The sequence below is a fragment of the Pezoporus flaviventris genome, unplaced genomic scaffold, assembly GCF_033815535.1.
Source record: "Pezoporus flaviventris isolate CSIRO_AGI_PZ_B2104156 unplaced genomic scaffold, CSIRO_AGI_Pfla_v1 ptg000013l, whole genome shotgun sequence".
Lineage (NCBI taxonomy): Eukaryota > Metazoa > Chordata > Aves > Psittaciformes > Psittacidae > Pezoporus > Pezoporus flaviventris.
The window spans coordinates 24,083,247-24,108,268 of record NW_026892561.1 but is presented as its reverse complement, the minus strand read 5'-3'; the positions used below and the strand labels follow the sequence as shown (position 1 = coordinate 24,108,268).

The window sequence follows — 25,022 nt, the reverse complement described above, 5'->3', positions numbered from 1 at the left end:
GAAAACCAGGAAAAAGTAAATTAAATTCAAGATGTCAGACATGTAATTTGTCTCCAAAATTGCTGTCTTAATTGCTCTGCAGGTCACAAATACATAATGCAGTTGTCACTGATTTTTGTTACAGTGACCTCATCACATCTGTAATTTAGGATTCCATTTCACAAAATAAACTTGTTATTGTTCTGGATCCTGCACTATTATGGCTCTTAAATGTATCAGGAGGTCAGGAAAAATCAAGCTGGCTGCACATGGAGGAATTGCGTTTCCACTCCAAAGAGTCCAAATCAGCTTTACACAAGATATGCTGCCTCTTTTGACACTTATGCAACTTGCAAATTCAAGGGACCTCCATACAATGACAGTTCTTAAAATTCTTAACTGAAACTCTTTAAACTGTTTTGTGAAATAAAAAGTGAATACTACCACAAAGAGGAAGATGAATACAAAGGAAATCACAGCAAAGGTGATTCAAAGGCATACATCTACATTCTCTCACAACAAAAATGCTTTATTTTAAACCAAATTACTTAGATTCTTTAATCTCTGTTTATTGATGGCATTTCAGCACCACAACACTCAGCTCTCAAAACTCTGAAGCTATTTTATTCCTGAAAAATCTAAATCTATTCAAGGAAGGTTGTTTGCTACCATCTTCATCCCAAATTATCCCTAGAGAATTTCAAGTCTTTCTAAACCAAAGATCACAAATAAGAAGTTAAAAAAAAAAAAAAAAAGTAAAAAATCCCAGAAAAGACAAAACAGAAAAGTCATGACAGGAAGCTGGTCAAACTATATGTCACAATCTTTATTAAAATCACCATCTCTCACTTGCAAAGCATCATGAAGTATTTAGCAGCAGTGAGATGATGACATGTAAAATTCAGCATCTCTGTATCCCCACCAAGACCACAAGTACAGACTGTGGGATATGAAACCATCCTGCTCCTCTTATTAGCTGCTTATCCAGCAATGCAAATACTCACATACATCAGGTTAGACACTTTGGCACACAGTGCACCAGCGTGCCACTTAGGAATCTAATCAGATCAAAATATGTCACTGTAATCCAAAAATGGCTGGGTTTCTGAACTCACCCTTTAACATCAGAGTAAAATAGTTTTTCTTCAGACTGGCAGAGTGCTCCAAAAAAAGTTTCCCATGGATAATAAATAACTTAATTGGCAGCACAGTCTTCAAAATATTCCTCTGACTTTTGAGCAAGAAGCTATGATGTTTACAACTAACGTCTGGGGTTTTCAAAACAAGTAAAACATCTATACGCTATGCTTAGTTCCTAAATTACCAGAATATGTTCAGGATTACTTATTATTTTATAATCTGTAGGTTTGGGGGGTTGATTGTTTTTTAATATCTGCACTGTTTCTATGACTGGGTAATGAATTGCCGTTTGTATTATGTAACAAATTTTGGCTGAAACAAGGCTTTGGCATAAAGCATTTTCAGGTCCTCTCCCCATTTCTGAACAAGTCACTGAACCCCACACTATACATCTCATCCCATACTTGCAGTTTCTTCCATAGAAAAACAATTTAGCTTCACATTACTAAGACTTTCTATCTTGGAAGATGAGGGGATCCAACATAACTGATGTTCTCCACTGGCTTATTCAGTTGAACAATTCTGGTAATATAAGCAATGCTCCCAGATGTTGATCAGGAAGAAGTAACTGACTGGTTTTTAACTTCTAACTTAAAAAAAAAAAAAATCAAAAAAAATAAAAGGAACAAAATGTCTGTCAGCAAATCTTCATCTTCCATGACTTGGAAATACCCAAACACCTCTATTTGCAGATTTCCTTCACTGACTTTCCCAAGTAATATCTTCCACTAGAAAAAAAAGTTTTTTTTCTCTGCATCCAAATGCAGTAAAAAAGTGGCTGTTTTTATCACAGTTCAGTTTCTAAAATTACATCAATAAAAGCAACCCATATGACAGATGAGTAGCAAAGTACCAGCTACTGCTCTGCCCCAGCACTCATCAGAGCCTATGAAATGTGGAATCCCAGAGCTTCTATTAATGTGTACTTTTAGTCTGTACAAATGTTTGCATATCATCATCTGTCATATATTCACATGGCAATCTATTTTTAAAAGCTAAACACAGCATATGCAAACCTTTTTGCTTTCTGAGCTGAAAGAAAAACTCCATTAAAAACTAAGAGTATTTGCTATTAAGCCACTAAGCCAGTTCTGACAGCAGAAACTGTTTCTCCTGAAGAGCCTGAAGAAACTGTTTCACCTGATGGCTACAAAAGAAACATAATTATAACAGGACTTCCTGGCTTGGTGACCACATCCAAGTTTACTGTCATCAAAATCAATTTCTTTACTAAGTAAACGTGTTCACATAAATCATGAGCATACAGGCCTCAGTGCATGTCGGTGGATGACGGTCACTTTCATATCATTACAAGATGCTTTCAGACCTTGTAAAAACCAGCATTTGTTCTTGTAACACGTGCAGTTAAAATGCAGTTTGTTTTGATAAGCATGCATCACTCCCCCATTCAAAAGTGCATGCTCTGCACCATGCAGGAGCATCCTGCTGTGAATTCAGCTCTGGCTCTTTACAAGACACATGCACTCTCTTGACAATGCTTACACGGAGCGCAAAGCACTGAAGATTCACATCCTGAGACCATTTTTCCACCTAACAAGCCGGTATGTAAGAGTATGCCACGCTACCTTTGGGCAGGTAATCTCAGTCTGCTGGATCATGATAAGGGCAGATGCAATTAGAGCTCCTTGACGTACATAGTTCACAGGATCATTTGTCATTGGCTCAAGCAAATTAATTGCTTCCTAGAAAAATAAAGAAATAAGCAGTTGCAAAATTAATACTATTCTTTTCAGTATCCCAGGATTCAGTACTCTAATGAAAGGTTATGAGATTGATGCCATCAGATATATTTTTAATATATTTTGCCTGTTCTTAGTAAATGAAGCAGAAAACTTTATTTCTGCGGACTTTAAAAATCGGGAAGAAAAAATCCCACCAAAAACAAGTGATGGATGATACAAGACCTACCTGCAGAAACAGGGCAACAGATAAACAACAGTTGTTGTAAGCAACAGATGCATTCTTTACATTAAAACTACTGACATGCCTTAAACAGGACACATAAATTATTCGTACACTCTCTTTGCCATTCTTCCCAACAAAATATATCAGCATTACCTTCATTTTCTACATAAGAACAACTGAACCAGAGATATCAGTAACATGCTGGAGGTTAGAAAATGAGATGGTAAAACAACCCAGATCCCAAATTCTTGGCCATTCACTTTATTGTTAGAACCTGTAACTTTCAGCATCACATGAATGCATTCATTTCAAATCTATGTGTAGGCTGCCTCTGAGCCCTCAAATAGTAAATCTAGGATTTTAAAATATTTCAAAATGTTCTACTACTTCTTCAAATTCAGTAACTTCCCAGATAGACACAACAGGAACATGATCCATAGTGATCTATCCATAAGTATTCCTTTCAATTCAGTCACTGATTATGAAAAGCTTTAAGAGAGTCCTTTGTAATAAATGCTGCTCAGATGTACTCAAGACCAGAATGGGGAATTTACAGGCACCTCTGACTAAATCATCTCTGTAGGCACATTTTTTGATCTCCATTTACAGTTCTGCCACTTTGCAAGCTACGACTTAAATACACACAGAATTATTACAGACACAAATCTATTTCTAAATATGCAAGGTCCTCAGTGCACATTATTCTGGACAAGTGAGCTCATCTCAACTCACTGTTATCAAAATGAGATCCTTCTCCTTCGTCAGTTTTCTTCCAGCTATCCAGCTCTTCCCCTTTCCCTGCACTAGCTGCAGCCCTTTTCTCATCTCTCTGTGAGGTTTTCCAACTTGATAATTCAAGGGAGAACTGTTCTCTTTTTTTGCTGTTGCTATCTGGGTCAGCTTTCTGTGAGCTTGTGTCTGAACCAGCTCACCAGGGAGCTGAACATGAGACAGAACAAAAGGTGGCAGGAGGGACCAAGACCACCAGTTCCAACAGCAGCAAGCTGTTAGTGGGCTCAGCCAGCCTTCAGCAATCATGCTTTTCAGATCTAAGCAGAATAAAACTAAGATAGTCGTTTGTACAGCAATAGGCTGCACAGATAAATTTGGTCTGTGGCAAAACAGGGGCTTTCTAAAAGCGCTCTGAAATGCTGTGTGAAGCAAGCTGTTACATACTCTTTGGAACAGGAGAGATAACAGTCAGACATCCACCCTAAGAAGCTCAGAGAGTTCTTTTAATCTGTTATATGATCTTCTGATTTATAGTTGTCAGAGAGAATCACTTGGCAATCCCTTTCACGGAGCTCTCTCCTGTCCATACTTAAACTGAGGACATGAGCAAATGAGCTGAGTGCATTAGTCTCCCACCACAGAGCTCTCGCAGTGTTACTTCTATCAGAGCCAGGCCTTTAAGGAGAAGCTGATTTCACACAAAACACTATTTCTAAGAACCAATTCCAGAATAATATCATGCCTTCACTTAGACTGCTTTTGCCAGCTGAGCTATCTTGGAGACTGTGCTTCTCCACCTGAAGGTGACTCATTCATTCTTTGGCACGTATTCAATACTACATACGGAACATTCTTTATGACAAAAAGCTGAATTTTCCAATCTCCAAAGTTGAATACACTTCGGCCTTCAAAACGTACTAATATAAGCTCTGGAAGACATTTCTGCATGTAATCGGATGTTTTATGTCTTTATCACACAATGGGTCTGGAAATAAAACAGACTTATTTGTGCGACTAAAAAGCATTTACACTTAAATGAACTCGTCAGATGCAGCAGGTTAAAAATAATTGGCTCTTTGATTCCACCTTCCACATGAAAATAAAGCAACCTGGATTAAAAAATAGCACTTCCAATTTACTTTCAAGTCTGCATGATTTAGATACTAAAGATGGCAGGCATAGCATGTCAGTATCCTGTGCGTTTCATAACACAAGTGACATGCTAGGGAATGCTCACTTTCAAGAGCCACAGACCAAGTGCTCAATACTAGCTGAGGAAGGGATGATACAGATGAGCATGAGATTTATCAAATACTACATGGATATTCCATGAACTGCATGTCACAGGACAGAATAAAGGAGCTAGAAATTATGCAAAACACCTGCTGTTTTTCTGACACTGGGACCCCCTTGCTCTCCGTAAAGCAATCTCTAAAAGATCAACTCCAAGGGCAAAGAAGTATTGATTCTGAAGTACCGAACATACATTTAAAGCCCAGTGGTATCTTGACAGTACAAAAACTCTAAGGAAAGTCTTGAAGACAAAATTCCAAGAATCTGGCAATAACGTATAAAAACATTCTTCTACTTTACCTATTCTGTAGAAGCAGGAAAAGAATCTCTATACCCAGGACAGTTAAAGAATTCAAAGAAGTACTGCTCTACTCCAGCTGCCTAACAGTGTACATGTGTGAGAAATCTGCATGTGTACGTGACATATACACAAAAATGTGTTAGGAGGGAGCAGAAACAGTATTGGCAATGGATGCTTCTAGTCCTCACCTTGTTTCCAGTGCCCGCACAGCAGATACCCAAAGCCATGGCAGCCCCATAACGCACATGGGGATTGTAGCTCTCTGACAGCAAAGAAACCACGCTCGGACACTGCTCAGGAGTCCTAGAGAAAGGGGGGAAAAATAAAGTTATTGTTCTTCAAAATATGGAGACTTCACTCTGCTCACACTGGAAAATTTAAAATTGTCCTTCCACACTACGTATTCTTCATTTCTCAAAACCAGTGGAGTGGAACAAATGGATTAAGAGGAGAACAGGGAAGTGCAAATGAATAAACTTCTCTATCACTGCAGATACCACACACAGCTCTCACTACTAAAGTCTTCCTTTTGAGTGCATGTTTTCTGCCTTTAAAAGATAATCCAATAGAATGATGTATCTATTGAGACTGAGATCATTATCTCTAGAAATCATGCTGTTGTGAGACAGTCCACTAGCAGAGATTTTACACTGAATGAGACACACAGTACTAAACCTCCCATCAGCAGACACAAACCTCAACTCCAGTATTGGACCAGCCTTCAAGGCTGATGAGTCCCAAAATCCTTTCCACAATCACTGCTTTTGCTATCTCCTCCTCACCCCACCTACTGCTATAAATCTAAGCATGTGAAGAAACACTGGTACAACACACACTTCTGATCAGTTTATCAGTGATGTCTACTGTTGCCTCCTTACAATATCATGCTGTGATGTTGCTGCCTTTTAAGAGATCTTCATTCTTGCCAGCTGGGAACTCGTGTGCTATTTGGTCATTACAGCAACAAAACTTCTAGCCCAGTGCTGGGGGAGATGAAAGGAACCCTTAATTTCCTACAACAAGAAGCACATGTCGCTAATGCAAACAGTCTTGTGAATACTGAGTATTTCTGAAGTCAGGCAGAACTCATTTACAGGTGTGAATATATTTATTTCCCTCCTGTCTTTGTAGTCATATTTATAACTCCACTAATTTTGATGCCACACAAACCACTTTATAATATTGTACGCTACCAATTTCAGCATTTCTAATGCAGCAAAAGCAAAATTGTTCGTAAAATAAGCATCTCTGCATGAGACAAGTCTGCATTCTGAACTCTGGCACAGCTAATCGGTTAAATGTACCCAATCTCATGACACCATGAACACAAGGGCAATGCAGGAATGAGGCTGGCAAATACATGCTCATGAAAAAGCAATATGAGAAACTACAAATTGCAAGTGATATAATTACATCTGTTTTCAAAGTGCACATCACCTGGTTATCCCCTCCATCTCACTGTGTGTTGCAGCCCAGACTAGCTTTTAATTGCCATACTCACAATCCTAAAAGCGGCCTTGCAAGCCATTTTCTTTGACTACAAACTGATTTCAGACTGAAACACACAGAGGAAAGCCAAGAACACCTTCTTATGTTTGCTATGCTGAAAGACAGAGGTTGGAGGGTGGCAGCAGTATCTGTTGTACACAGGAATTACAGCACCATGTAGAATCATTAAGTGTCTATTACAGCACTCAACAACTCAAGAGGTCGAAAACTCATTACAGAGTATGTCCCAGTACTGGTTTTACCTAAATGAATACCTGAATCATAGAAAACAGAAACAAAGAAGAACTTAAGCAATAATCTATTTAATTTTCTTCTTTCATTGTGCCTAGGGACAGAAGACATGCTCACACACACTCGTACTTCAGTTTTACTTTACACAGAAAACCAGTTAACTTCTACTCAAATTATCTCTTCGCATAGTCTCCTCTGACGAGTTCTAAACTCCTCTTTAAATTCCTCTCCCCTGCTTCAGCTGATTGCAGATAGCCAGCACCACACACGCTCCAGTCCTCCAACCAAATTGCTAAAGAGAACCAAAGGCACACAGTTTTCAGGTTACTCAACCCCCCAGCAGTAATGGCAGCAAGTACCCAGATCTCTGCCCTCACCCCTGTTTCCAACACTCTGTTTCTTCATGAGTTTTCATAAAACACCTATATGTTTTAGGAAAAGAATCTCATCTACTACCACTACCAACTTACAAAAAAAAAACTGAGCACAAAGGCAGAAAAGAACTCCAACAGATAAAAGAAGAACAAACACAAATTTCCTAGAAACTACTGCCTCTAAGATGCAGCTGTGATGACATAGTGAGGGGGAATAGCTGAGAAACAGAACAATTCTGTCTTGCAAGCAAGCAGAAGTGAAGACTATAAACTAAGACACATTTAAAACTATCTGTCAGCCTCTTGCTCAAATAACATCTCGGATGCTGACAATGTGGTGGGTGTTTTGTATTGTTCTGGTTTTCTTCTAATGAGCTGATGTGAACACCAGGAGTCACAAATCCTGTAATAAATAAGCCCAAACATTCAGCTGCACAGAAAACTTTCAGCTCTTGCACAAAGATTTTTAACACCTTTGTGTTTGCTTTACTTCAGCAAATGTTAAACAGGCAGACTACGACCCAAAGAAGAGAAAAAATATTTTCTGGCAAAGATGTGGTTATGCACTTTGAAGCATGAGTCATTAAATTCCTGTTCAGAAAACCGGCTTTTATAGAATCACTGACTTGGACACATCCTCGTGTCTGCAGGCTCAGACATTCCAAAACAGTTTTTATTATAAAATCAGGATTAATGTACACTAATAGATTCAGGAATCCATAGCCAGGTTTAAATTATTTGTGGCCATTATTTTTAAATGCTTTTATCTCAAATATACCCATAAAACAGTTGAGTATTCTGACAGGGTGCCTTCTGTACTCTGGGAGTTAAAGCTACGTAACAGGGCCCCACCACTTTCCTCAGAAAGTGTCTTCCCACGTAATAAAGAACTAGAAGGCAGAAACTCCGGTGGGTTGAGGAAGCAAGAGTCTTGTAAAAATGCTTACTATAGGAATAAAACTTCAGTACACAAGAACAAGATTGTTTCAAATTTTATTAATTGTGGGTTGGGATTTATATGGGCTAACCTTTGGCAACAGTGTGTAGGATTTTGTGAAGCTTTCAGCAATAAAGCGAGCAAGGAAATGTTATTGCTTAAGCACTGATGCCAAGAGTGGTAAGTGATCAAATGGACACAGAATGTGGTCAGTTTTCCTTTCAATCCATAATGTGGACCATGGGAGGTTCTCCATACTTTGCAGAGAACCCTGAAATTGTATATCCTTTTTACCACAAAACATTTTTCACAGCAGCATTATTAGATACCTGTAAGGAACCTGAACAGTTTTGTTTTTCTGAAGGTAATTATAACTGCACTTATAATTCCACTTGATTTCTTAGATCACAGCCCCATTAGAATCACATCCAAATACCTTTGTGCAGTTTATCTCCAACTCTGTAAGTTGCACATATTGAAGGTCCAATAGAGGACTATTACCATTTCTCTTTCTATTCCAGCAGTATTTAAACATGAAACCCTGTATATGTATATAAGGTAGCATCAATAAGTAAATAAACAAAATACTGAAAATGAACCATCATACTGGTCTTGTGATTGAGACTAAAAATGGAAGCATCCGAAGCATCACTAACATACACTGATTTTTTAATCTAAATATTTAAGGACTTAACAAGTCATTGAAAAATGAAATGTCAGAGAATTAAAGAACAATGCCAAATATATCTTTTAAAATTCTCATTAAGTCTCCCCAGTCATATTTCAAAAGATTCTAAATATTTATGACTTTCTAAACTATTGGTCATGAATTAATCATTTGGTACACAACTATTTCCACAAGTTGCTTTGGTAGTACAGTGACAGATAAAAAACAAAACAAAACAAAACACAAACTTAACAGAAGTTTCATTTCATCTATGAATGAGTTAACAAAGGAGGAATGCAGATACCTAACTGCACAATTTGCAGTCATTTCTGAAAGTGGTGTGTGTAGCAGAGCGGGGAAAACAAAGATGGAAAACCTGCACATAAAAATGCATCAAACTGACATATTTTGGTGTAGACTAAGCTTGGGTGTAAACCCCATCTCTTTCCCTCTCAACAAAAAGACTGAGCTGTTCCCATGCCAGGAATTTCCTGCAAATATCTCATGTACAACACAGCCTCACTTTTCCACCTCTTGGCTGTCTAAGCTAGACTTGCTAAAGAATGAGAACTCCTAGGAGGCCTCCTGCTGTTGGGAGCATGAATCTGAGTACTGCCAACCAGCAGAGGTGAACTTGAAGGATACGCATTGACTGAACAGTACTGTCACCAGTGTCAGCTCACATTCAATGTAGACCTGGCTCCATTCAAATAAAACAGTATTGGGAATTTGAAAGCAGAAAAAACAGCAAGGGCTGGGGAAAAAATAATATCTATGCGTGGTTCAAATATTCTGGTTACAGTGGACCAGGAGTGGGGTCTAGCATGATTTAAGGTTTATCATTATCACAGGAGAAGAGCTGAATATGGGGGCAGGACAGATACTTGAACAAAAAGCCTGGCCAGAAGCAGGAAGTAAAGAACCTGCTGCAGATCTGTGATAGATATAAGGGAGGAGGTGTTTCTTAGAAATGATTAAAACCTGAGAAAGTTCAAAAAACATCACAAAAGGTAAATAAGTTTTCTAGTCATGTGAAGTGAAAAAAAATACCCAAGCAGGTACATATGCCATGCAAGCCTACATGCAACTAAACCTGTATCACCTTCCTCTCCAAGTTTCTAAGAAAACTCTTTTCATCTGTATTAAAAAAAGAAAAAAGATTATTTTCAATTAGATATGAATGTATTTATACAGCTTTTATCAGAGCAATCTACAGGCAACAGTACACCCTTTGGCTGGTGCTTCATCAAGGCATCTCCCCCTTCCCAATTTATCAGAGTTAGTCATTTTAGCGACTAAAGGTATTATTTTGTCATATAAATGACATTGTAACATCCACTGCAGCATTCCGGAAGGGGGAACATTTGATTTTCATTTTGACCGAAACAACTCTCTACTGCAATAGCTGACAGTGATGCTTCTCAGATGGCAAGATCTGTGAAGATTTATAAACAGCTAATACAGAACTCACGTCAACAAAATTACACATCTAGAACTCTGATAATTGCCCCACACTGAAGTGATTAAGAGATAGTGTCTATCATGCTGTGAAAAAATAAAAATAAAAAACATTAAAACCCCCCTACAAAACCTCTTTCAAAAACAATGCTTCAGCTCCAACACAGGCTTGCATGAGTGACTGATGCTGATGAGTAGCAGATAGTTCTGACAGAGGCACTGCCTATTTTTTTCCTCAGAAGTTTTAATTCTGTTCTTTAAATTCAGAGATGTGACATGAAGATCTGAATGTGACACATACCCACAAGTAAACCACTGAAGTTAAAGGATTAATCTGTCTTTTACTATACTTCAGTGGTTTTACTTCAGAACATTTTTTTCCCATTTATGATGCTGCCATATTGACAATAGCTCCATCTCCAGAAAGTGGTAATAATTCCAGCCACCTTTCAACAAGGGAAAAGAAACAGCGTTAATGATGAAGGAAAACAACCTTCATCTATACAGTCAGAAAGAGTGAACACTGTTTAATCCAATGGAAATTTTGGTAAAGACTTAAAGTACACCTAGATTATTGCCAGAAGAGCCTTCAAGATTTATTTTATAAATCAGAAGTTGATTAGACATAGTTGAGCTTTAGGAAATCTGAATCCAAATGCTCATTGGCCCAAAACAGTATTGTCCTGTCTTGATTTCTGCTTTTTGTATGTTCTCATGTGCTCTATTCTCAGTACTGTCAGGGGTGACAATGGGGAGGTGGGTCAGATAAAGAAACAGAAACACCAGAGCTGGATTAAACTTTATTTCCTAATATTTACTTTTCTGAAGAATAAAGATATCAAAAGTCAACTGCAAATGAATACAACATGGAATCTTACCAAAGGAAAGGAAAAATAAGGAACAAATGAAAACTACTTTGCTGGAAATTCTATTGTATCTGAACATACTTTTTCTATTAATTACTGGCAGCAGCTTTCCCTCTTTGGCCACAAAGTAGCTGTCTTATAAAGATATGAATGTTTGTGTTTCAGGGTTTTTTATTTGTTCTTTGGTTTGATTTTTTTTTTTTTAATTAACAAATATAAATTGATTCACACTTCATTGAGGACCCGATTCCCAGCTCAAGTGTGGTAAGCACCAGCAATTCATGGAATGTAATGGCCAGTGACATACAGGGGGTCAGTCCATGATCTCATGGACTCTTCTGGCCCTAAGCTCAAGGTCTCTGTTACACACTTATCCAGCTAATGTCCTTGGAAGTGAACTTTATTTCCATTTTAATGCAGAACTACAAGATCTTGTTAGAGACCATACATACATCTGACAAAGTTGGAAGGTAACAAAAGAGAACGCTCATCATAATAAAATGCAGCTGCATGAAGAAATATTTAAAGTAAAAGTGCACACTGTTAAAAAAGTGTGGTAGACAATCCTTTTATTAAATTAGCCAAGAAAAAAATTGGAGCCTTTACAAGGCAGCAGAACAGTTTAGGGTTAATCTTATTTCCGTCCAGAGAGAGAGCAAGAGCAAGCGTGTGCGCAGGCATACACACGCTATGGTGCATACAGCTACAATATTGTATCATGAAGGGTCATTTACAAGATCTGCACATCCTGATGCAGCTACAAGGAGCACACATTACAGTACTGGAGCGTTGAATCAATTAACCCTCTCTGGCTGCTTTCCAGCCAACCCCCCCCCCCCCCATTTACTTGCCTGCTTTTCAAGCACTGGAGCTGAAAACACTGAAATGAGTCAATCAGCAAACAAGGGTAGCAGCAGACTGGGAGCTTCGCTAATGAGAAGAGAAAACTGCGCACAGACTCTGCTAATCACTTAAGTAAAATCGTCCAAATGATGGAAGAGAAAGGACAGCAAAAAAAAAAGAACACAACCTTATTTCTATCTTTTTTAAATGTGGCAAGATTTATTATTCTTCTCCATTCAAGAGCTGGAGAAAATACCTGGATAAGAAATACCGTTTTCCCAAAATACAAATTCTTCATCTTGGTACCAGAAGAAACAAGTGCCAATGAAAAGTACACAAAAAAGACAAGTTTTAGAAAAATTATAAAAAACAAAACCAAATCAACAACTTGCTTTCCAGAAAGTAATGAAAAATCTCATCTTAAAATCCACCAGGTGATGAAAAGGATTACAAAGGATCTTCCTGGATACAAAGTGAACTCTACTAAAATGCAAAAGAAAGAGGTAAGGCTTTCTTCACCTGAAAATTGCAGCACATGACATCTTCTCGGTAACTGAGCATTTGTTCAGCTTAACACCGTGAAAGCTGTTAAACTCTTCAGCAGAGTTGAGGGACAGAGAGAGGGAGAGAAAAGGTTGTACTTAATAAAAGCCCTGCTCAGATTACAAAAACAAGTGGTTTACTCACTTCCCCCCTTCAAGTAATGGGTAAATTTAGATGTCTCAGTTTCATAAATCTTCACGGTCCCCTTGAGACTGTCACCAGTGTTTTACTATCTACAGCTTCCTGACCCTCATCTGATAAATCAGGAACCATAAAGATTAAAATGGAAACCTCATACATAATTTCTGAAGATATTTTTGAGGTGACCCTCTGTGGAGAAACAGGATTCTTAATAAGGGGAAATATGGGAATTGCCGTCTGCCTACGCACACGCTGCTGGAGAGTAGACACTTGGGAGAGGAGGAGTTGCATATACACAATGTGAGCATCTGCCTTCGAATCAGTTTGTACTTACAAAGAGCAGATCTACATGCACTGTACCTAAAGGGAACCATTTGGCATCCAAATTAATCTATTACTTTTTACTGCTGTAGAAAGGAAAGAAAAGAGGGGGAGTAGCTAATGGACTGCTTGCTTTTCACAGCTACTGAATTTTCTCCTATAATCCGAAACCTGAACCTGGGAGACCAGACCACTGAACCCTGCCAAGCAGAGATGGACATAAAACAAGACTTTCATTTTTAAGACTTAATTGCACCTAGCAAGGCACATGATAAAAAAGTTGGAAACGAGCTCAGAGATGGTTACAGTATCTCAAAACAGCAGATGACTAGTTTACCATACTGACCATGCTGGCCTTTCTGCAGGACCATCCCGGACCAGAGAGGAACAGTGAACTCCTACACCGGATGCAATTCCTTTGCAAAATACAGCTCCTGAATACGTTCTGCTGGACACAAAAATGTCCTATCCTTCACATTTCCTGAACGGGTCTGGAGCTGGCAATGAATCTTTGTCGCCTCTCTCAGTAACGGGAGAACCCAAGCAGGACTACCCAAGTGAGGAACAAGGAAACAAAGTGCGCTGGGCAGCTTTACTGATCCTCCTGGTGATAATCCCTACAATTGGGGGGAACATACTCGTCATACTGGCAGTGTCTCTAGAGAAGAAGTTACAATATGCTACCAACTACTTTTTGACGTCCTTGGCAGTGGCAGATTTGCTTGTGGGTCTATTTGTGATGCCGATTGCCCTTCTCATGATCTTATTTGGTAAGTACAGCATGTTTATTTCATCAGGATAGCATATGGGGTACAGTTTGGGGAGGTCTAATTTAAACAGAAAAACTATTTGCTTTCCACCATTACCATTTTTAAAATCCCTTGAATGAGGGCTGCTAATCTTCTGCCCAACTTCATATAGTTTAATGTCTTTACGGCAAGTATAGCCACTCTGGATATTTTTTCCTTTGAAACAAACAATTCAAGAATCACCTGAGACTTACAATTGATGCTAAATTGGAGCTAGACATGGGAGATCACATTGTGAACAGTGTAATATTATTTTTAGCAACATCAGCACAATCTTGGCATCTGTTCTATTCAATATTACACCAATTGCAGGCAGTTTTCTCTTAAAAAAAATGCTAAATGAAAACTAGGTATCTGTTCAGTACACTGAACAGGTTTTGAACTTTTTATGAGTCAGGCACCTGATTTTACCTTAGTATTGACTCAAAGCTCCATGAGCAGTTAGAGATGGCTCCTGGCAGCAACAGTGACAACAAACTTTACCAGTACCACTTGCAGGTAAATCGATTTTCTCCCACCCTGGGGAAAGTGGCAAGCTCATAAAGCATCCCAAAGAATTAACTTATCTGTCAAGCCAAGGAAGCTTCAATCCGTGAACCTAACATTTCAGGCTTAGATTTACCACCGAGTCTGGCTCATATGGAATAAAGTAAGTATTTTTTTAATATGAGCATACATCATCTGTGACATTTTCTCTCTGGTTAGTCATTACAGAACAAGCATGACTTTTCATATTCTCTCATGTCCAGCTTTATTTCAGATATTGCTTCTGACAACTAACCAGAGGCAGCTCCATGGGAAAGTCTCTCTCTTTTACTCCTAAACTTCCTTTAAGAATACATTTTCAGTGGTCTATTTTCATACCATACAACTAAAGAAAAAAATCAACTAGACTTTTTTTTAATAAACTTAGGGATTTACACAATTATCTTTAAGGTATAGATACCACTGGACTCTAAAAAATGAAAGGCTGCAGCAGTTCATTTTTAATATTCTGGATCTCTAGAGTTACCCAAGTAACAAAAACACAATAAGAAACTTTATTTCAGAAAGGCTTTTGTTTGCTGCAGAAGACTGGTATAACTTTATTAACAAATGTGATTATTCAACTAAATGACAGAAGTATGAAGTGGAGGTCAGAATTCAATGTTGAAATAAAAAAAAAACAGTCTTTTTTCAAGCAAGTTTCTAAAAGGAAAAATTGACATACATGACCAGGACAGTGATTTATAACTTGAAAAAAACCCAGTCACTTACAGAAAACCTTGGTATGTCATGTATGTGTATGTGTGTGTGGAGGCAAGAAACAGATATGTACAGACATACACACTGATAGTGTTACTGCTTAGTTCCTGCCAAAGGCCTCATTAATAATAAAATGACTAACTATAAAAAGTACTAGTATTGGAGTAGCAATCAATACAAAGAGAAGGCAAGTTCCAGATTTGGTGGTGGTGGGGAGGTTTTTGGTTTGGATTTTTAAAACTTATTTTTGGATTTTTAAAACTTATTTTATTTTTTGCTAGACTACTGAATCTTTTCTTTTTAACTTTATAAAGGGGCTATTGCTCCTTAATCTCTCAATTAATCCCATGCTAAACCCTGGTTACAACAGTTTAAAACATGCTAGGAATCTTAATTTAAATGTAAAACAAAGGTATCTTTCATCTTGCAGGAAATTTACTGGAGAGTAGCAAAATTAGTTATAACTAAGACTGCAACCAGCCTTTCACAGAGCAGTGGTTAAAACTGAAATTTCTTGCATACAAGTCTCTTTTTGGCAGCCAACCAAAGAAACTGCTTTGCTTCTTCACTGACTGGGAGAAGATGCTGAGGTGTTTATAGAAGTTCAAAGCATGAGCAAAACATGAGGATTTACTGGAATGAAGCTAGAACAGACATTTAAATACATAACAAGTCTAAATCTTGAAGCTACATTAGCCGGCTAACCACTTGAATGTAAAAAAAAAAATCACTGATACCCAGAGAGCAAACTCCTGGCACTTCCACACAGGAATGTCTCCATAATAAGGAAATAGCTGGATGCAGCTTCTAGATACAGAATACAAGTATTATGCTTCTGATTTGGGACTGATATCTAATTATGTGGAGAATATTTGAGGGAAAAGGTGTGAACCAAAGTGCAGTCATATTAAATGATCTTGACTGTTAAAACTAAGCACAACGTGTTCAAATTCAGAGCTTACTGCAGATATTGGCTCCATGCCCTCATGGTACGCTTCAGAAAAATCTTCAGAAATAGGCAGACTGTAATAAAGAGCTGCCCCTTTTAAAGATAAATACACAAACCTGTAACTCACACTCACAGGTATCATACCATGAGCAGAATATTTATTTTCAGTAGAGTGACCAAAATGTACTCTGGTACAAATATGCACTGCAATTTTCATTTAGGAGTGTGACTGTCAGGATACACAAACAGTCCACTGCTTTTATTGCTTGCTAAATTCTCATTTCTTCCAAAAAAAGAGGGCATGTTAAGAAATAACTGCATCCTCTGAAACCTAGCTTTCAAGAGTTACCTACAATTCTAACACTGAGAACTACTAAAGAAAACAAAAAATGTTGCTACTGATTGCATAGCAAAAATAGCAAATAAATTGGAGAAACCCTCTCATTTGCAAAGCCTGCAGCAGGAAGAAGTCTGTTGACCACAGCTTGGTAGGCAATGGGTTCCTTGGACACAGTGCATGTACCATACTTTAAAATAGAAATTTTTAAAATATAAAATATTCCTGATGTTTATCCACTTAAAAATCAGGAGGTGATGCTGATCATCCTAGGTTGCAAACCATCATTTTTAAAATCTATCACATGCAATCATCGTCTTAATCTTCACCCATTACTGATGATGAACCATAGCAAATCTTCCCTTCTTGCTTGTGCAAACTACCAGAGAAAACTTCCTTATTGAGAGCTACTTTTCAAAATCCCAAATCTAAAGATAACTAAGAAAATAAAGATTGGCTTGTCACAAAGCAACTAAAAAAAACCAAAAAAAAAAAACCAAAAAAAAACCAACCCACTTCAGCTAAATTTAAAAAACTACATGACCGTGAACAACTGTTGAAAATGTAATGGTAACAGAGAAGCAAAGGCAGGCAGCCACAGGGGTGAAGCAAGACAACAGCCTGGAAACACCAGGCCTGCGCAGTCCACAACGCAGAATACTGACCCGAGGATGAACACCACACATGCATGATGCAGACACACACCCCCCAGTCTGAAGACTGAAGCCTAGGCTTAAGTCAGCTAGTGATTAAAAATATCCAATTTCAGTAAAAGCATCATTATCTAACAGCAACAAAATCCGATAGAGGGAACATGCTTCAGCAGCCTATAACAAAATCACAGAATGGTTGGGTTGGAAGGGACATTAAAGATCATAGAGCCCTGTGAGGATATGAGGCAACGTTTGTAGGAAGGAGGAATATTTTTCTATCTTACACTACATGACAGCTGGAGAAACCAGACAAGCTTTCAGCCAGGCACATTTGTCAGGTAACCATGGCATTTAAAAAAATTTACTAAAAAAACCCCAAATCCAACCCACTAGCTTGCTTAAATCAGCATTTCAATTCTGAAAGAAAAAGGTGGAGAATCTCAGCCCAGTAAATGCTCTGGTCTGCTCCAACAGTGTGGATCTATACTAGGAGAATCAGAATTTCTAACTATCCAAACTAGGCATGACCTGCTAATGGCTTTCTATTGCCACCTAGCAGGACATACTCACTTTACCTTCCATCTGAATTATAAAGCAAGACAACAAACAAGCAGGTCATCATCATGTTCAAGGGTCAGACATGCTTTGAGTTCTGAGAGGGGAAATCAATATTCTAACTACCAAAGTAACAGAATAGGCCAACAGTGATACCACTATTGCCAGGAAAGCACAAAATCTCAGCCCAGAGCAGTCCCTCAAACACTAGGCACAGAGCTAACACAGGTTTAACCAACCTGTGTAAAATCAAAATAAGTAAAAGCAAAATACACCACAGTATGAAACCTAAATAACTATGTGGCTTTCTGGATTTTAAGGTACCAGTTTCACAACATTTAGTTGAAATAATAACTGTATTCTTCAATTCTTATTAGCTACTGCATTTAAAGTCTACTTTGATTTTGTTTGGAGAAAAAACATGATCACAGACACAAGCATAATAGTACAGAATGCTATAATCATGAATGTGATAATCTACCACCTTCTGCACCCTGTTCAAAACAATACAAAAAAATAAAGACAAAACTCTCTTCAGTTGCACTTAGCAACTAATGAAAGCTCTTAAAACTCATAAAAACATACAAGGCTGCTTTGCACCAGATTGCTGTTTACATGGGAAAAAAATTTAAAAAAAGAAGAATTTATCACTGCAATTCAAGAAGCAAAGCAGTTATAATCCCGGGAGCAGCATGTAAGTACTCTCCAACAGAAATACTGCCTGCTTATTTGAAATCCAGCTGTTATCCTGCCATATGATTAAATACGAGTAGGGGTTTCATAATATACTAATTACAACTTCCTCCTACCTGTCTGACACAACAATTTTTTGAAGCACAATTTCAACCATGATAGCTATTTTGGGAAATATGCAGCTAGAACTAAAATTTACTGGTTAATGCTTTGAATACAGAATGCCTCTTTCCCTTCTGCCTCACTGCTTATGCCATCCTCCCCTGCTTTGGGGGTGGATGAGGTTTGGTTCAGGGCTCCATCCATCCATTTTCTTTGTTTTTACAGGCGAGGCTTCCCAACATAGGGAAGAATGCAGACAAGCATGTGCTATGTCTGACTTCATAAAATTTTCCATTCTATGAAGTTTTTAATTCAAGTCAAGGCAGCACCATTATAATTTTCACCTATCAGTTACACCATGTTTTATTTCAAACTACTGCAACATTACCACATTGATAAGACTGAGCATTAAACAGTCCAGCTCGTTTCGCACTCTCAGCACTGCAGATCTATTTATTCAGAGCAAGATTAAAAACAATCAGATTAGCTAGAAATGTTGGTTGTTTTTTTGGTTTGGGGTTCTGTTTTTTATTTGTCCTTTAAGCATCATTCAAGTAAGAACTGATTTCTCTGGCAATATTATTACTGTACCTACTGATGGAGTACAGCTGAATTTTAACAGGAAGGAGTATATAGTACATCAACTTCTACCATTAGAAACACAAAAACCTTCTATGTTCATACTTTCTTCCCTAGGACTACAGGACATTCTTACAGACACACAACACTAATGTGCATCTCAAACTGAACACTGCTAGCACTGGACTGCAATGAAAACTGCTTGTGAATTAATATAAACCCGTTAAAAAAAAACCCAACCAGAGTTTCATTACAGTTCACTTGGTTTGGTATTGTAAACTTTGGTAGGGGAGACCCAGCTCCCAAAACTACAAGCTTTTTGAAAAGTTTAACACTACAAAACCACAATGCATTTGACAGATGCTAGGTTCACTATAGAGTAACATTAAAGACAGATAACTACTATAAGAAGCAGTATGCCATACTGAAAATCCAAGCCATCACTTTGGCAAGGGGGAGGGGGAAGATGCACAAGAAAGCCCTTCAGTTTTTATAAAATCATTACTGGGACAGAATAGCCCTGCTTTGCGACATTAGTGCTCAACTGCAGCTGGCCAAGGGACACAGCAAACTCATTTTAAAACTATGTGAACTAAATTCTCCAAGATCACCAACTAAGATTCAATCAAGTTTCTACAATGACTGAGTAATGCGCTGGTTATGACCCATTACCTCCTCCATCTAATACAACCCTGAATCATAAGACTATCAAAGAGACATAGCTGAAAATAATAACAGCAGGGCACAAGGACCAAGCACAGTCATAACCCACTTTTTAAAAACTTTTTTATCCAAAGTCCTTGCCACAAATACCTTATGATCTAAAAAGGACAAAAGACAGGAAAAGGCTTAATATACCAGCAGCCTGATTAATATGATGGCAGCAATCATGCCAGTTAGGAGCTAACTAAAACGTAAGACAGAATCCAGCTGAGGCAGTGGCAAAGCTCATCTCCTGTAGTATTGTGAACTTCTCAAAAGAACTAACAGCCAAGGGAAAACCACACACTGAAAACTCTCGAAAAACTTAGATTCTAATGAGTTTTCTGTTTTCTTTCAGACAACGCCTGGCCTTTACCAACTGCCTTGTGTCCTATCTGGCTGTTCCTTGACGTCCTCTTTTCCACAGCTTCCATCATGCACCTCTGTGCCATCTCACTTGACCGCTATATTGCAATTAAAAAGCCAATCCAGGCTAGTCAGTACAATTCATGGGCTACAACAGTCATCAAAATCGTCGTGGTTTGGCTCATTTCAATAGGTGAGACTTGGAACTGGAAAAGGAATGCAAAAGCTTTTCACATCCAAAACAATGGGTGACTGCTGGTCAAAATGGAAACTCTGGCCAAGTACTATTGATTAGCAGACCCTAACATCTGGGCTGGCCTAAGTCCACCTCTTAGATCGTGCATAGCTACACCACAAGAATTTGCCTCAACCACCACTCCTTATCAGGCTTACCCTACTCAATCGTACCTTTTCTTCATGGTCTTAAAAGTCCAAAGATCAGAAGACAATAACTGCATGCACAGTATGTCTTCTGGGAAAGCAAGCGTCTATGTTCCTGTGGTAGTATATTCTGTCCCAAACACAGTTTAAAGACTTGAGTAGATGCTGCTAAAATCTGTACTTCACAATTTTCCCATGAAGCAAGTAAAAAAAGGCTAATTACTTATATCAAAGACTGAAAGATAAATGAGTGGCTGGTAACGTTCACATTGAAGACTGAGATGCACTGGCAATACAGCATATAGAAAGGCTAACTTCTAAGCAAAAAAAAAAAAAAAAAAACACCAAAAATCCCAAAACCAAACACACCCTGAAGAGTTTTATATAAAGGAAGCCAATGAATAAACTTTTAAATTAGCACCTCTGTGATGTGCACCTGCCTTGACGGACTGAAAATAAAAAAAAAAAAATCTGTTAAATGAGCTAAGGAAGTGAAAACATTTAATTCACATAACCTAATGTACACTGCAGGCAGCCATAGGCACAGTGCTGTATGCTCTGTGTGCAAGAGAAAGAATAGAATTATTCTGTGTTGCTAAAGCAAATGATTCATGGTAGAATGGATACATCCACCATCTTGGCCAAGGTATACATGCCTAAACCCAAAAAGTCTAACTTAAAAAAAAATTCAGGAAGAACCGTGATGATAGGAGAAAAGATGCTATCTTTATTTTTTCATTAAAAAAAAAAAACAACCAACCAATCAAAAACCTGTTAGCATGACAAGACACTTACAAATTGACCTTTTAATGCCTGGTTTGTTGTTAGTAATCAGTGCTGTACTTTTCCATTTGCTTTTTATCTGACACAAAAGCATTCTGCAGCTGAGCCAGGGTTCTCCAAATCAAAGGTTAATTTGGCTCAATTCTCACTTTAAATCTTTGCTGTATCTGAAGGTGTGCCTCTTATTAAGAAAGGGATCAAGTGGCTGAAGAGTTTTTTTTTGCTCTTGCTGCCTTCAACCAACTTTAGTAAGCAGAGTAGCAGAGGAATACAGTAAATGCCTACATCTCATTAAGCAGTATCAGGAAACATAGCACAATAACCTTCACCGGGCAGTAAGGAAGCTGTTGTTTTTGTTGCAATGTCAGACTGCTGGCAAACAAAGTGCTGACTGCAATTTAGTGGTTATAAAAAATTCATTTAAAAGACAGGACTGATAACTTTTTTTATATTTTTTTAAGAGTGGTGAATTACAGAACTATCTGGTCTCGTTTAAACACTCTTAAATATGCAAGAGACTTTAAACAACAAATCCATCTGAAACACACCCTGCATAATTCTGGCAACTATTTAACTACTTGTACATATGAAAGAGTCAAGGCAGGGTGAAAAAAAAATAAAAAAAAATCAGCTGTGTCCAGTAACTTGATGGGGTTAAGATAAGAAGCAAAGACAAGATTCATGTGTTTATCAAACTGCCCTTCAAAAACTGCAAAGGTTACCCCAGGGGAAAGGGGGTGGAAGCAGGTGGCATTAGGGAAACACATTTCACTGGAGGAAAAGCCATACTAATTCTAACAACTACAGTCAAAACAATTAATGTTTTTTACACTTGAGAAGTTGGCAACTTTATACTGCTTCCTCAATCAGTAAAGGTTAGGCCCAATCTCCTTAGAAAAGGCACTCTGTTATAGCTGAGGTTGCCAAGTCTTAAAGAGTACTATTTGCCCAACTACACACATGATGCTCTCAGTTCTCTGTCACTCTGTGCCAGCTCCAGAGCTCAGGAACTACCTTTCTTTAGAGACCCTGAGGCTTCAGGCCCCAAAAAGATGGCAAGCGATTACCACATGCTGAAGTACTTTGTTCTTCTCCTGCAGGAATTGCTATTCCAGTCCCTATCAGAGGCATTGAAGATGGAAATGGCAACTCTACAAACATCACATGTGCCCTGATGCCTGATCGTTTTCATGACTTCATTCTGTACGGATCAGTGGCTTCATTCTTCATTCCCCTCGCTATCATGATAGTCACTTATTTTCTGACAATCCAAGTGCTACGCAAGAAGGCCTACTTGATCAACAAGCCACCTCACCGTTTCACATGGTCAACAGTGTCCACAGTATTTCAGCGTGACACAACATCTGCCTCCTCACCAGAAAAGGTGGCCATGCTAAACAGCTCCAGAAAAGACAAGACTTTGTCCAATGACATGCCAATCTGCAGAACATCCACAATAGGGAGGAAGTCCATGCAAACAATAACCAATGAACAAAGGGCGTCAAAAGTTCTGGGGATTGTATTTTTTCTTTTCTTGTTGATGTGGTGCCCATTCTTCATAACAAACATAAGTTCAGTTCTGTGCAACTCCTGCAACCAAGAGATTTTTCAAAAGCTTATGGAGATATTTGTTTGGATAGGATATGTATCCTCAGGAGTGAACCCTCTTGTCTATACACTATTCAACAAAACATTTAGGGAGGCTTTCAGCAGGTATATCACTTGCAACTATCGGACCACAAAGCCTATCAAGGCCCTTAGAAAACGTTCCAGCAGCATCTCTTTCAGAAGCTCTGTGACAGAAAATTCCAAGTTCTTTGTCATGCATGGGATGAGAAATGGGATTAACCCCATTATATATCAGAGCCCGATGAGGCTGAGGAGCTCACCCATCCAAGCATCATCAGCCATTCTGCTGGATACATTGCTGCTCACAGAGAATGAAGTTGATAAAACAGAAGAACAAGTCAGCTACGTATAGTGGAATGCAGCTGTCTGTATCACAGTGTTACTGTATGTATTGTTCTAGGTAACAACACATATGTACTGTAAGATGGTATAAATACTATTGTTTTCTGTTATTTATGCAAGCAACACCTTACAAATTTATATTAATTCCTCTCCTCCAAACTCTCCCCTATTTTAACCCCAACCCCAGGGTGGCACTCACGACTTCATTCCATGATAAATGACTGATGCAGAACTGTAGCCAACAGGAAAAGGGAAATAAATAAAAGCTAAACCAATCTGCATATCTGACTTCAGTTCTCACTACCCCCAGTCTCTTCAAAGTACATTTTTATAAGAAAAGCATCTCTGTACAAACACTAATATTTTACTCTGACAAGAAAACAGAACATTCTGTAGGTTGATGCTTTATGATGAAATTAGCAAGGGGATACAAGCATGCTTGTTTTAATTTAAATCCACCTTTACTCTGTGTAAACAGAACAGCACATACACTCACTGCGTTACCTTCTACAGACATATTCCTTTGCTGAGACTGTGTATCCAAGTATGAGCTTTTCTCGTTCTCTATGCGTATGTGTATCAGAAGCAGAATCACTTGCTCCAGAGACCAAAAGGTGTCCATTCCACAACAGGTGAAACTGTTTCTTAGCAGGGTGAGCAAATTTCCATGTGCTGAAATTGTCCCTTTGTTGTTTTACTGTAGGGGTATGTAGAATCTTTTACCCACCTGAATTTCATCTGCATTACTCTCACATACAAATATGTCTGGTATTGTTATATTTGTCAGATGTTGTTTTCATACTAAGAAAGTGAGAGCATTTAACCATAATAGGACAATACCACATCAGTGATCATGAGTAAACCAGGACAGGCAGTGCCTGGAACTTTCCTTTAATTTAGATGGACAAACTTCCTTTTTTACAGCTCTTGGAACATCAGTGAAAGCCTTCCCTTATCTTATATAGTTCACACAAAGTAGAAAAATCACAGATAGAATAGCTATTGCACTTGAAAATAAGAGCAAGTGTTTAAGAGACAGCAGAGATGGCAGTACTATCCACACCTGCACACATCTGCAGTTTAGCTTAGCTCAGAATAATTTCACTGGACTAATGGCATAAGATTGTAGGTCCCAATCTGCACTCTCTCAAACATGCTCAAGCCTTTCATCAGAGCATCAAATTCATACATAGAATCGCTCATCACAATCCATAAAAGTTACCAGAGTCTAGCATCTGTGAAATGAGGAGCTTCTGACAGTTCCAGAACATCTTTCTTTGGGAAGGCAAATCAGATTTCCCCAAAGTACTGGAGTTCTCACAGTAAGCAGCCAGCTCACCATTTTTTCCCAATAGTTCCCCTTTACAGTAACATTTTTAGCTGGGTCTTTGTTTTCATTTTTAGTGTTTTCAGAACCCTCTAGTTACAAACTAAAATTATGTACAGAAAAAGGCTTAGGATTTTTCCTCCTCAGAACAGAAAGTATGAAAGATAATGTCCTTTCAACATTTATTTGCATATATTTAATTTAGAACATATGCATACCTGATATGGAGCCTAATGTAAAAACTGCCACGGGAGTCCCAGAAGAAATTACTAAAAATACTTCTGTGTTACTTACTATAACTATGTTGTC

General features: G+C 38.2%; 2 protein-coding genes across 2 annotated transcripts in view; one reads left to right on the top strand and one right to left on the bottom strand.

The window, feature by feature from the left end:
• Window positions 1-25,022, bottom strand: part of PSMD1 (proteasome 26S subunit, non-ATPase 1) — a 69,877-nt gene that overhangs the window by 21,010 nt on the left and 23,845 nt on the right. Inside the window, exons 17-18 of the mRNA XM_061452262.1 lie at window positions 5,560-5,674; window positions 2,706-2,822 (exon numbers count right to left, since the gene is read on the bottom strand). Coding sequence (XP_061308246.1) covers window positions 2,706-2,822; window positions 5,560-5,674 — 232 coding nt within the window. The remainder of the gene's footprint in view (window positions 1-2,705; window positions 2,823-5,559; window positions 5,675-25,022) is intronic.
• Window positions 13,447-23,661, top strand: HTR2B (5-hydroxytryptamine receptor 2B). The gene is made up of 3 exons (XM_061452242.1): window positions 13,447-14,031; window positions 20,244-20,444; window positions 22,516-23,661. Exons 1-3 carry the CDS (start codon window positions 13,722-13,724, stop codon window positions 23,394-23,396), a joined length of 1,392 nt encoding a protein of 463 aa, XP_061308226.1. The 5' UTR covers window positions 13,447-13,721; the 3' UTR covers window positions 23,397-23,661.